This window comes from Heloderma suspectum, chromosome 1 (assembly GCF_057233095.1).
Source record: "Heloderma suspectum isolate Gila_16-S chromosome 1, 16-S_ref, whole genome shotgun sequence".
Taxonomy (NCBI): Eukaryota; Metazoa; Chordata; class Lepidosauria; order Squamata; family Helodermatidae; genus Heloderma; species Heloderma suspectum.
Window position 1 is genome coordinate 213,159,162 of NC_139458.1, and position 13,355 is coordinate 213,172,516.

The 13,355-nt window shown below is 44.9% G+C and overlaps 1 protein-coding gene across 2 annotated transcripts in view; it reads right to left on the reverse strand.

Annotated features, from left to right (window-relative positions):
* Nucleotides 1-13,355, reverse strand: part of INO80D (INO80 complex subunit D) — a 40,056-nt gene that overhangs the window by 12,532 nt on the left and 14,169 nt on the right. Inside the window, exons 4-8 of one of the 2 annotated variants that reach the window (XM_084818454.1) lie at nucleotides 10,411-11,174; nucleotides 9,049-9,157; nucleotides 8,010-8,114; nucleotides 6,667-6,891; nucleotides 1,746-1,849 (exon numbers count right to left, since the gene is read on the reverse strand). In XM_084818454.1, the coding sequence (XP_084674580.1) occupies nucleotides 1,746-1,849; nucleotides 6,667-6,891; nucleotides 8,010-8,114; nucleotides 9,049-9,157; nucleotides 10,411-11,174 (1,307 nt within the window). The remainder of the gene's footprint in view (nucleotides 1-1,745; nucleotides 1,850-6,666; nucleotides 6,892-8,009; nucleotides 8,115-9,048; nucleotides 9,158-10,410; nucleotides 11,175-13,355) is intronic. The other variant, XM_084818463.1, reaches the window with a different exon arrangement.

Below are 13,355 nucleotides of genomic sequence, written 5' to 3' on the forward strand. Positions count from 1 at the left end.
TCCTTTTCCTTTCTTTGCTCCTGCAATTTCATGTACTCATGCTCAGGCTCCTCCTTTGTACAGATTTTCTAACGTAAGAACTCCCATTCTCCCTGGTCTCTGCCATTTCTACTGATACTGCGGGTTATATATCTTTCATCTCTTGTTCTTTATAGGTCATTTTATTTCCTCACATTCTTTACGTCTGCATACCCTGCTGACACCCTTTAAAGCAATTTAAGCTACGAGATAATTCAGATTTTCTGTGTGAGCCAGCCTCACACAGACAAGGCCATCATCAGTGTGCTTCCATTTAACAACTGATACACGTCAGCTCTGTAAGGTTGTTGGTTCCTCACTAATCATGCAATTAGATGCCAATAACCTGAAGAGAGACAAATTCAAATGCTGACTAGGTCCTAAACAGTTCCTGCACCCCATCTGCTACCAGGTTCTACCTTTGCTTCTGGGTCCCTTTGATGCCTCAGAGGGCATCCAACTGCATAAGGATTCACCCAAGTCTCTCTTATCAGCCTGCAATTTTAAATGGTATCTTGAGTACCTGTGAAAAATCCCCTAATATCTGAACATTCCCAGTAGTTATAGGTAGCAGTCATTTCCTACCTGCAGCTCCCTGTCTGATGTGATCAGTCAGAGTAGAAAAGTGGAGGTTGTGCCACATCAAAACCTGCCCTGATGTCCTCTTCCAATGATACACCAGAGAGACAGGCTGGAGACTGTTAAGTCTACAGGGCAGGGTGGGTCTGCCCTGTAGACTGTAAGTCTATGGGACAGATTAACCACTTACTTGGTCTTTCAGTGTAGCAGGGCAGGGCATGATCTTCAAGCTCCTGTTGCCCTAAGACCAGGACTCAGTAATAACAATGGATCTGTAACTGTCAAACTGTCCCAATCCTTCAGATCTGGGCCAGATTTGGAGTCATTTATGTACACAGTAATTAATTAATTAGTTACATTTCTATACCGCCCAATAGCCAAAGCTCTCTGGGTGGTTCACAACAACAATTTTAACTAGCAGATCCCATGATACATCCTTACTGCTAATGTGTTAGCCATTGTATCTTTCCCTGAACTTGTCCCCATCAAGTCTACATATTTAGAAGAAATAAGGTTACTCTGCCTTAAATGTTTCTAAGCAAGAAATCACAAACTGTGGTGCAAACACGCATATCCAGCAGAAAAATATTTATAATTTTCTAACAGATAATTCTCATCTTATAAATCAATGACACAAAGATAGTGTCGAAAATTCAACCTGGTCTCTTGCTCCACAATGGCCCTGTTCACACGTAACAACAACCTATTGGTTTAAAAACTGATGGGTTGTGGTGCATGAGCGAGCATGCTGCCTTCCACTTTACCACAAAACTACAATCAGTTCCTTCATAGGTTTGCAAAGTGACATGTGAACCTGGACTGCTGGGTTGTTTAGTGGCTAAACAACCCAGTGGTTAACCCAAAAACAAACCACGGATTAACCGTTGGGTTGTTTAGCCTCATGTTTAGCGGCATGCAGCACAACCATTGAAGGAGCCAATTGTGGGTGGTATGGTAAAGCAGAAGAGGCACGACAAGCAATCGGCTAGGTGCGAGACAGGTCGATGCGGAAAAGGTGCAAACAAACTAGATTTGGAAAAATTGGCAGGAGCCTCCTGGCAATATTCACTGGAAATGGAAGCTGGCCAGAAGTAACTAATTATACTTCCTCACCTACAACATGAACAGGTGCACAATGAAAAAGATACGTTGAAAACAATGTTTGGTGAATGGAAGAGCCTTGTTGGTGCATGATTCACCCTTCGTCATTCCACTACATGGTGATGCATCTCTCTTCTTCACTTGGCTTGTGCTGAAACAAAAGGATATCAGGAAGTTAAGAACTGACATGACCATTAAGGAGGCCAATAGTTCCATGCCTAGGTCAGCATTCTGGAAGTATCATGGCACACACACTGCAAGGAAATTCAGAAATAGGGGATGATGCTTGTATCCATCCCCTGTTGTTAGACTTTAGCATCTAGTACAGACAGAGTTTGTGCCTCCTTGCAGTGACCAATAAGCCTACCCTCCACGCATCTATTTAATAAAGAATAATTAATGGAGACCTATACTGTCCTTATTGGACCAGGTGTATAAACAGAACCCAAACACTTAGTATATACTGTTTTAAGGTTTATAATGAAGGCTTTGCATGTACTATGATTCCACAGGAGGTGTAGAATTCTGCTTCCTGAGAATCTCAGCTTCCCTATTTTTTTTAAAGCCCTTTTCCTAGCCCATGCGAATGTGAAGACATGCTTGAAAGTTTGTAGACGATACCTACTGAAATCTTAGAAATTGGAGAGGTGGCTGAGTAAGATCCTCAGTGGTTTTGGACACAGTTTCACTATTCCTGCCCCCCACCCCCCGGACTAGCAAAATCAGAAACAATGACGTAAAGTATCAAAAACTTCAGAATAAATTGTGCAAAATAATGCAAATGTGTACCAGTTACCTAGATCTACTTCAACTTGGTATGGTACAAACACTGACTTAGGGCGCAATCCTAGGCAGATAGGCGGCTGCTTCTGAACTCAGAGGGGACCGCCTATCCAATGCAGGGCAGGAGAAGCACGGAGTGGTTGAGCAAGGGAGGAGGCTGCCATACAACACACTGGATGTGTCATACAGGCATTTCTGCCCTCCCCACCCCAGAATGCCCCCCAGGAACACCCCATTTTGGCCACTCTGTGCTCCTCTTGCGAGCATGGACTACGGGGCTTTTCCGTGCTGCCTCAGAGGCAGCGCAGAAGTGGGGAAAGTTCAGTTCTCCAGGAACCAACCTCAGAGTGCGGGCTCCAAGGTCGGTTCCCGGAAAACCAGATAACCTATGGCCGTCTAGCTGCTGACTAGCAGCCATAGGATTGTTGCCGTCGTCACTTTAATGGGTATGAACCTGCCTATCCTCCTGTATCTTTAGGTAGCCTTCAATACCACCAACCACAGTATCCTTTTTTAGAGACTCCCTGGGTAGGGGATTGGAGGCACAATATCCTGCATTGAGCAAGGGGTCCTGCACTGAGCAGGGGGTTGGACTCAATGGTCTTATAGGCCCCTTCCAACCCCACTATTCTATGATTGGAAGTGGGAAGACTTCTGTTTGGGCCTGTGGGATCTTGCAAGGTTCTGACTTGTCTCCAATACTTTTATCATCTACACGGAGCTGCTGCAGAAGGTCATCCGGGGATTTAGAAGTGAGGTATCATCAACAGGCTGAGGTCATTCAAGTTTATTTAATATCTGAGTCAGGGGAAGCCATGAAAGTGGTGAACTGAAGCATGGAATCAGTAATGGACTGGATGAGGGACAATAAACTGAAGCTCCATCCAGACAAGATGGAAATAATTTTGGTAGGTCATTCTCCTTACCATGTTGAATGGAGTTCAACATGTTCTGGATGGGGTTGCACTTTCTCTGAAGGATCAAATGCATAGTCGGGGGCTGCTCCTAGATCCAGCTTTGTTACTGGAGCCCCAAATAGTATCAATGGCCTTGAGTGCCTTCCACCAGTTGTGGCTGGTGAGTCAGCTACAGCTCCTCCTGGATGGAAATAGCCTGGCAACAGTTATCCATGCTCTGGAAACACCCAGATTAGACAACTGCCATGCACTGCATGTAGGAAGGCTGTTTCATGAAAAAAGCACCCAGGGCTTTCTGTGGCAGGAATAAATGGATTAAGATGGGCAGCATCAATTTCTGCACCACAACACCACAAACTATGGTGTTATTATTGACTGATTGTACCTCTATATGGCCTTTCTGAGGCCAACCAAGGCGCTTTACAAAAAATTCAAACATAAACGACGTCTCCACATGAAAACATAATAAAACATTAAAAACAACATTAAAAAGCATAACAATTTAAAAAGCCATGTTAAAAAGTTGTGTGTTTTGATTCCTGAATGCAGAGAGCATGGGAGTCAGTCGCAACTCCATGGGGTGTGTGTTCCAGAGTTTGGGAGCAATGCTGAGAACACCCTTTCCCGAGTGAACGACAAACAAGCTTCTGCAAGTGAGAGTGACTTCAAAAGGGCCATCCCTGCTGATCTTAGTAACTGAGTAAGTTCATACCAAGATAGGTGGTCCCTCAGATAGCCAGGCCCTCAGATATTCTCCCAGTGGTACAAGAAGATACACCAGCACAACGGCATAGTATAAAAGTGCTAACCTTTTGAACCTATCAGCCTGCCTTCTAAGAAGTTGGATCATTAGTTCATCTAGCTACTGTTGTCCATTGTCAAGATTCCCTTAGCCCCCACTTCAGCGCCCAAACATACACAGACAAGAGGCTTCAGTCTATAGCTTTACTTCACAGGGTCATACAGATGCAAATTCTCAGAGACTCTCCGTCTACAAAGGAATGCCTTCAGGGAATTCAAACGGGATTTACGAGAGTTGCCTGCCATTTGAAGAGGGAGGCAGTCTGGCTAGCCTAACTTAAGGGGTGGAGGTCCCTCTCTTCTCGTTGCCTGCCATTTGAAGAGGGAGGCGGTCTGGCTAGCCTAACTTAAGGGGGGGAGGTCCCTCTCTTCTCGTGAGGCCTCTAAGCGCAGCTTTTCACACAAGGCCAATCGAGTAGACCATCTAAGTTCCAGCCCTGCCTTCTCTCTCTGCTCTGTGTCTAGCATCTATTAGGTCATCTTCCCCAAACCCCGCCTCCTTCCGTTCACTGCTTCTCAGCGGGGGGGGGGGGGTAAGGAGGGACCCTCATGCTCAGCCATCTGGACGTTTGTAACCTGAGAAGCACACCTACTCATATCTGGACTAGCCTGGGAAAACACCTCCCCCATGTCTGACGGTTCTCCTTCAGAAACTGCTATCCAACTCCCTGCACTCAGAAACACTCCTGACATCCGTGCTGACTGGCAGTGTCTGGATCCTGCCTGACCAAGACCCTGGAAAGGCCTCCCTTAAGAATAGGTGTGGGACTCTGTGGAAAAGCCCAGCATGGCTGGGGTGGGAGTGCAATGACCTGTTATGTTCCTAAGGGAGGCCGAAGTCACAAGTCTCATGGACAACCTTCCTGAACCCCCCAACAACCTTTCCAACCACATCCTGGGCCCTGCCTCGACCTGATTCCAGGCCCCCTTTTCCCACCCCCCATGCCTCATAAGTGTAGGTGGCAGGAGACCTGGTGGGAAGCCCAGGATCAGCATGGGAGTGTTCATTTGACTGCCAGGAGGCTCCATCACCAGGTGCCTCCTCAGGAAGGGGAAGAAGTCACACAGGAAAGATTCAGCTGTGAGCAATGACCCAGCACATTACCAGGAAGTGGAGGGGCTGGCAGTAAAGATATAGGCCTGTCTGTCTGCCCTGGCCTCTTTCTGGGATAGCAACTCTCTACTGAGCTTCTTTGCTCAGCTCTAGCCCCCGTGCCCTGCATCTGCTCCAGTTCCAACTCCTGCTTTGGCATGAAGTACTGATCAAGGACAGACAGCAGTTCTACAGGATGTCAAGTAGGGGCTTTTCCCAACCCCGCTACATATGATCTGTTTAACTAGAGATGCCAGAGATTGAACCTGGGGCCTTCTGTACACAAAGCATATGCTCTACTCCTGAGCTATGGCCTCTCCCATTTAAAACTGTTAAAGCAAAAGCTGCATTACAGCAATTATTTTTATTTAATATAACACCAGCATTGAAGTTAGGAAATGTGCATTTAATTAGCAACACGGAGATCTGAATGTACAGCCAGGCTCTACTGTCAGCCAAGGGAGGTGAAGAATGGCCAACACAAACCATTCCAAGGCTGATTAAGGAAAAAGCTCACAGGTGTCTATGATACTCAGTCACTGGATTATCGCCTCCATGTCTTACCGCAGAGTTGAAACCAATCTGAATTTAGATTTCAAATCCATAACATTCTGACTTCTTAATCCAAATTTGGAATGAACTTACTATGTGTGAATACTCCCAACTTATGTTGCAGGGGGCGGGGGGGGGGGGAGATAATGACTATCAACTACATATAGTGGTCTTTCCAAATTCAAATGGTGCATTTCCAAAATTTCAAATACCAAACTTAAAATTTTGGTCAGGTACTGGGATGTTTATTGCTTTGAAATTTCATATCCACTTTCTATTCTAGCAATTTTGAGACAGTGATTAGTTTTTATAGATACCATGAGCTAAAAAGAGGTGTGATTATTAGTAACTAAACATTCACATGTGTGTGTTGCGGTTTGGTAGAGGGGCCGTAGCTCAGCAGCAGATCCCCAGTGTCTCCACGTAGAACTGGAAAAACTCCTGCAGGAAACTCTGGAGAGCCGCTACCAGTCAATGTCAACAATATTGGGCTAGATGGACCAATGGTCTCACTCAGCATAAGGCAGCTTGCTATGTTCCTATGCTGAAAAAATAATAGTCTTATGAAATGAAGAACTAGGGAAAAAACTTAGTATATGGAAAAACTGTGCTTGAATTTACCATGTTTTTGTAAAAATTAATTGTTCACAACAGATTTTGCTCCCCTGAATGGCATACTAGAACATTTGGTTTCTTAGACTTTGCTCCTACAAAAACCTTTATTCAAAGTTTTACTGAAATGACTGGTGTGTGCGTGTGCGCGTGCACATAGATGTTTTCACAGTGCATTAAGTTGATGCACTAGTGTGGATGGTCCCTCACCTGGTCCGAGTACACGATGCTCTTCGGAGTTCTCTTATCAGCTGGCCAGTGCACTCTGGCTCTCTGCTGGCTGCCCGCAGCAATGCTTTCCGGAATGTATGTTGGCATTTCCTTTGATGAGATTCTGCCCGCTCCAGGCGGCAGAGGTGCTTGTATTTCTGCTGAAAGTAAGTGCAAAGTTGGGAAATGCGGGAACTCCTGCCGCTGGCATCATCATCATCTGGCCTGTGAAATGGGGCGGGGGGAGCAGTTAATAAAAGAGCTTAAAATTTAAAATTTAAAAAAATGTAATTACACAAATATGTGCTACTGAAATTCTTTTTTATAAAGCTTGAGTCCTGAAGAAACATCTATTTCCACATCAGCTTACCCATGTGCTGCAATAGTCTTTGGAAGCCCCCATCATCTGAGGGTAAGGTGAGTGGTACCCCAGGGAGAGAGAGATGTCTCAGGGTGGAAACTGAGCCGATAGAACCCCAGAGCAGTTCTGATTCTGAGGAGGATCAGCAATCCGTGGGAGAGGAGCCAGCTCATCCCTCACAGGCACAGCAGCTGGCAGAGATTCCTTCTGCCGGCATTCCTGAGATAGATAGTGATCCTAGCAGTGAGAAAGTGCGGGAACGGGGCTTGCTAGACGCTCGACGCAGACGCAGGGAGCGACGAGCGATGGAGGGCGCAGAAAGGAGGCATAGCTCCCGTTTGGCACGCAAGCAACGGCCGCCTCCCGTGGACCCAAAGGAAAGAGGGAGGATCTCTCCCTAGCCCATAAGTTCAGGGTCTTCAAGTGACTCTCCTTCAAACGGGGATCAACTGCCTACTCGGAGCATAGGCTACTCTGCTGTTCCTTGCTTAGTCGCTGGTGATTAGCATCTGAAAGAGTCATTAAGTTGTAAAAGGATTAAAGTCTTGAAAAGAATCCTTTTGTCTGTGTCTTGAGTTGGCTATTGGAGTCTACTGAAAGAGGCCGCCAGGGCGCTCCTGACAATATGTCTGTTATAGCACCCCATGGATAGAATTTGCACCTCTGAGAGGCTCATCTAGTGCTCACGCTAATGTTTTTTTGGCACCAGGCAAAGACCTTTTTATTATCCCAGGCTTTTACTACTGGAGAAGTTTTGCCATCTGGTTTTATTGCTGCTTTTATTCTGCTGATTTAATTTCTGTTTGTGGTGTTTTAGTGAATTAGGAATTATTTTTGGCTTGGATCCTGAGCTGCCTTTCCACAAACAAACAGGCCCCTTCTGTTCATGGAAGGTTCTTTGATCCAGCGGGGGCTCCTGCTGGTGGAAAAGGGGCGGGGGGTGGTGACATTTGTTTATTCCCTCTGCAGCCCCCAGTCTCACCTCCCATGCTGTTCCTGAGGGTCTCCCAACACCATGGAGCAGATTTTCAGGACGCTGAAGGGGGAATTGGCAAAAATTGCCTCCCCTTCTTCTGCCAGGAGTATCCTGCAAGCAGAACTCTGCTCATGAGAACTTCGAATCCAAGTCTTGGCGTTTTGATTATAAATCACCCTGGGAATTAACGGACTGACTGGCAATATAGAACTTTCATCATTAAACAGAGGGCCCTTCCAGTATAACTTCCATCTGCACTATTTAAGGAATAGCCACATAGCTGGCTTTCTTCTCAAAAGCTCTTCAAAGGGCACAAAGATCATGCTCCCCTCCCTCTTGCCATCCCCTTTCCCTGCCTACGTCTGCGACATGCAGCAGCTCAGCACAACGCTTCCTATGCAACATCCAATGACAGTGGCTACTGCAAGTGTAGCAGCCATAATGCAAATGGCTGTAGTGGTCAAATGGTCATGCGAATGCAATCCCACCAAGTTGTGACACCACAGTACAGAGCAGTCCTTATGCCCGACCCTGTACAATTTTGCCATGCGGTGGGTCATAAGATTGTGCCATAAAATCATGCTCTTAAGACAGGACACAGACCAGAACCACCACCACAAAGGAGAAGGATTAAGATCACAAGCCATGTATTGCTCTTTTGATTCTGACCTCACTTGCAGCATTATAAATGTCTTCTTTTTTTTTCAGTCTCAGCAGGCGAAGTTAGCTGCTACTTTTTAACAATAAAATATTTAAGAATTCACTTACATTCAACTACAGGAAATCTGAACAATGTTTTCAAGCCTATTTTTGAGGCCTTTTCTGAACAAACATTTCAGTATTGAAAACAAAGACAAAAGTAAGTGCTTTGCAGAATCAGGACTAATCTGAATACCACAGCCAGGACCCTCCAAGTCTATAAGTGTCTCCCCTCTCCACAAGCAACAAAGTTTAATGGTTTCAAAAACAGTTTGAAAAACAATTTGACAGCTATATTTCCTATTCTGTACTTACTCAGTCCTTCTGCTCTTACTCATGTACTTACTCATTCCTTTCATATCTGAGGGCTTCCCGGATAGACCATGCAACCTGATACGGTGAAGTTTGCTCCAATTCTTCCAGTTCTTCTCCACTGTCTTCAGACCAGTCCAACCCTGAAAAGTGAGAAAGGAAATGAACATACATATTCAAATGACCCTGAATTTCTTGTGGCAGTACACAAGATATGGATAGGCTGACTCTTTAGATATAAGAACGTATTGTTAGGGTTGCACATAAAAGGCCTCCTCATGGACTGAAACCTCATCACAAGTAAGTGTATTAAAACACATAACAAAAATATGTCCTGCAGATATGGAAGTCTCCCAAACAATTGCAACCTCAGGGCCCCCACCAAGTGTTCATATAGTTGCATGTAGGATTATTCTTACATCTCCCTAAGTGAGCAAAAGCAGATAAATATAGTTCTAATCCCCAATGTCTAGCCAGCCTGGCAGTCCCTCTTCTTCCCCTGGTGCTATGTTCTGGTCTCTTGCGGCGGGGCTTAATAGTACTGATGTACTCAATCAGTACTACTAGAAATGTGCCCTGTGTTCATTTCTGACCACTGCTATGTAGGAAAGGGAACAGCTAAACGTATCGCGTTAACCAGGGGAGAGGGTGCATCCAAGGAAAAGGGCAATTGGGTATCATACATACTAGAGGCTTGCCCATTTGTCTGTGGCAACAGAGTTGCTCTATGGACAGTATCCAATGGGGCTGCTGTGCTCCTGTTGATCTGGATGCCCCAGTGGGATCGACCTCTTGTGCAACAGGAAGCTAGTGGTTCTAAGATGAGCGGAAATACGAGTTTCCATATTTTGACAGGTAAGTGGAGCTTTCTTCTGTGAGCTTCGCTGATCAGCTCTGTTCCGGAAACAAGCATTTCCACTCATTTCAGGTTGCTTTTTAGAACGGATAATTCCCCATTGTGCTAGCGGTTGGTCCTGCTGGCAACCAGGAGCAACAGGATCCTGCCCTATGGTGCAACTATATTTTCTGCTACTTTGGACTGTATAACCACATCTGTTTATACCTAAGAGAGTCAAGCTTGACATAATAAAGGCTAAAACTGGTGCTCAAAGCTATAGTCATCCTCCCTTTCCTTGTACACTTAGAAGAGCTGCCTTCAGAAACAACAATTAACACATGAAATGCTTGCCTAGAAGGAATACGCTAAATTTTGGAGGGGCTCAGCTATGAGGTAACTGTCTATCTATGAGATACTTTGGACTTTCACATAAAAAGCAGGCACTTGCAAGCATACAATTTACTCAAGTAGTACCTTTGCATATTTTTTCACTAAACCCAAGGAAACAACAACAACAACAAAAACCCAACTCCAGGGTGCAATTAATTCCCCACCTACCTAAATGTGGAAACAGATCAGCATCCAGCTGCTGTTTCTGAGTGCACAGTTTCACCAGTCTCTGTAGCCGGCTCATACAGGATGAGTGCGGAGAGAAGGCTGTGGCTTTCATGAGGATCCTGTCAGCCCTGGGTGGGTCTGGGGCAGGAGCCCTAGTGGGGTGCAGGAGAGGCAGAGGTCTTTTGTTGGACAACTGCCTGGCTTGTGCTATAGTGTGTGTGGTGGGCGCCACTCCCTGCAATGGTAGGCTGGTGTTCTGAGGTTGAGGTGACTTGCAAACTAAGCCCTGCGGTAGCCCTGCTGGCTTTAAAGAAGTTGGTAAAGGTGACAGATGGGAGTGCTGCTGCTGCTGCTGCTGCTGCAGAGGCTGCTGCTGCTGCAAAGGTGCAGGAAGGGGGCTAAAGTGCTCTTGGCGAACTTTCAGAATCTCTGTTTCTCTCTGGCGCTGTCGGTTTTGGGCTAATTTGCTCTGCAACTTCTTCTTCACCGTGGCCCCTTTCTTGAGATCATCATCTTCCTCGTTGAAAGCAAAGGGGTCTTCCAATTCTGCTTCCAAGTAGTGGAGAGGAAGCCTGGCCCCCGGTGGAGAGAGGGACATCCCATCCAGGCCATTGGGCATCTTCAAGGCCAGGGGAGGAACGGTCAGACTGAAAGCCATGGAATCCATCTGGTGCCGAACTTTTACTTCCTCTATCGGATCATTCTTTTTCTTCCTCTCCTTTTTCGGTAAAAAACCAAGAACCTGGAGGTGACTGTTGCAGTACCTTTGAAGAGCAAAAACAGGAAAATGCTATTTCTACCCAGTTCTTACGCATGGAAAAATTGGAAAGCAAGCATTAAAACACAACAATTCATCTGCTAATAGCTCAACTGGGGAAAGTGGACTTTTCTATTCATATTTGGGAGAAATGGAGGAAATTTAAGTATCTCATGGCCATTTACGTATGTTCAAAAATATATTGTTTGACTTACACTAAACATTTTACATGAGATATATTATAGCCACAGATATGGTGCATTTCCAATAAACCAGTACCCTTTAAATGCAGGCTATAATTCTGCAAATGTTCTATTTATGGGGGGAAATGTAACATTTAAGCACAACAGAAATCTTTCAAGGCAATCTTTTTTTTCTTATCCTAATAAAAAATAGCTGTGCTAGGTTTAACACTTTTCTGTGGAAAGCTTACATCCCTAACACTATAGTCTTAGGCTCGAAAATGAGGCAAAGCATAAAAATTACTGTCTAATTTAATAGACCAAGACATAGAAAGTAACAAAAGTGTTTTTGCTGTCATCATTACTAAGCCGGAGCAAATAGGAAATACATTTTTGGTGTTATGCTAACTATTCTAAACCTGAAAATATTAATCTAGGAGCAAGGAGACCTGAGCTGCCATGAAGCTCACTGGATGACCTTGGACCAATCACTCACAGCCTAAGCTCCCTCACAGGGTTATTGTGAAGATAAAGGAAGAACAATAAATGCTACCCTACTCCTTGGAGGAAGGGTGGGATAGTGACAACTATGATAAAGATAATACTACTGGGGTACCAGCTTCACATCACTTTCAGGTCCCATCATAAGATGCAATGGAATTAACGGCTATTGACCTGAGCACTATCTGTCCCTCAGAAGCAGTGAGCTAGTACTCCATGAAGCAATAAATAGACATAAGCACCACCAGAAGCAGGCCAAGCTTGTGCTGTAAAGCCTGAGATAATTTCTTTGCTCTCCACACAAGTCAATGTTCCACACACATTCTGCTTGCATGGCCTGGTGAATCACAAAAGCCCATGCTTGAAGATATCGTAAGTGGTCCTTTTTACAACTAATGGTTGAGAGATACACACACACAAAAAGATATACAGGAATTTTTGTTGACTTTGCTCAGGACATCCCATTGAAAAGCTGACAGTGCCTTCCATAAGTATTCACCCGCCTTTGACTTTTCCACATTTTGTTGTGTCACAACCTGGAATTAAACTGGATTTAATTGGCATTTTTACTGTTTGATTTACGCAACATACTTAATACTTTGATGGTGCAAAATATTTTATTGTGGCACTAAAGTTAATTAAACAAAACAAACTTGCATTTGTTGGCTGCATAAGTATTCACCTCCCTGAGTCAATACTTGGTAGAAGCACCTTTGGAAGCTGTGAGTCTTTTGGGGTAAGTCTCTATCAGCTTTGCCCATCTGGGTCCTGCAATTTTTGCCCATTCTTCTTGGCAAAATTGTTCAAGCTCTGTCAGGTTGGATGGGGACCGCTAGTGAACAGCATTTTTCAAGTCTTGCCACAGATTCTCAGTCGGATAGAATTGTCCTGTATTTGGCTCCATCCATCTTGCCCTTAATCCTGACCAGTTTCTCAGTCCCTGATGATGAAAAGCATCCCCACAACATGATGCTGCCACCACCATGCTTCACCATGGGGATGGTGTGCTCAGGGCAATGAGCACTGTTGGCTGTGTGCCACATGTAGGGTTTTGTGGTAAGGCCAGAAAGTTCAATTTGAAACTTTTTCCACATGTTTGCTGTGTCTTCCACATGCCTTTTGGCAAAATTCATACGGGATTTGATATGCGTTTTTTTTAGCAATGGCTTTCTTCTCGCCATTCTTCCATAAAGCCCAGCTTTTTGGAGCATCTGGGTGATAGTTGTCCCATGGACAGTTTCTCCCAACTCCATCTCCTTCAGAGTTACCATTAGCCTCTTGGTTGCTTCTCTGACTAGTTACCTCCTAACCCAGTCATTGAGTTTTGGTGGACGGCCTTCTCTAGGCAGAGTCACAGTTGTGCCATATTCTTTCCATTTTGTAATAATGGATTTAACAGTGCTCCGGGGGTATTTATAGTTTGGGATATTTTTTTATAACCCAACCGCGATTGGTGCTTCTCCAGAACTTTATCCTAGACTCGTTTTGATAGCTCCTTGGTCTTC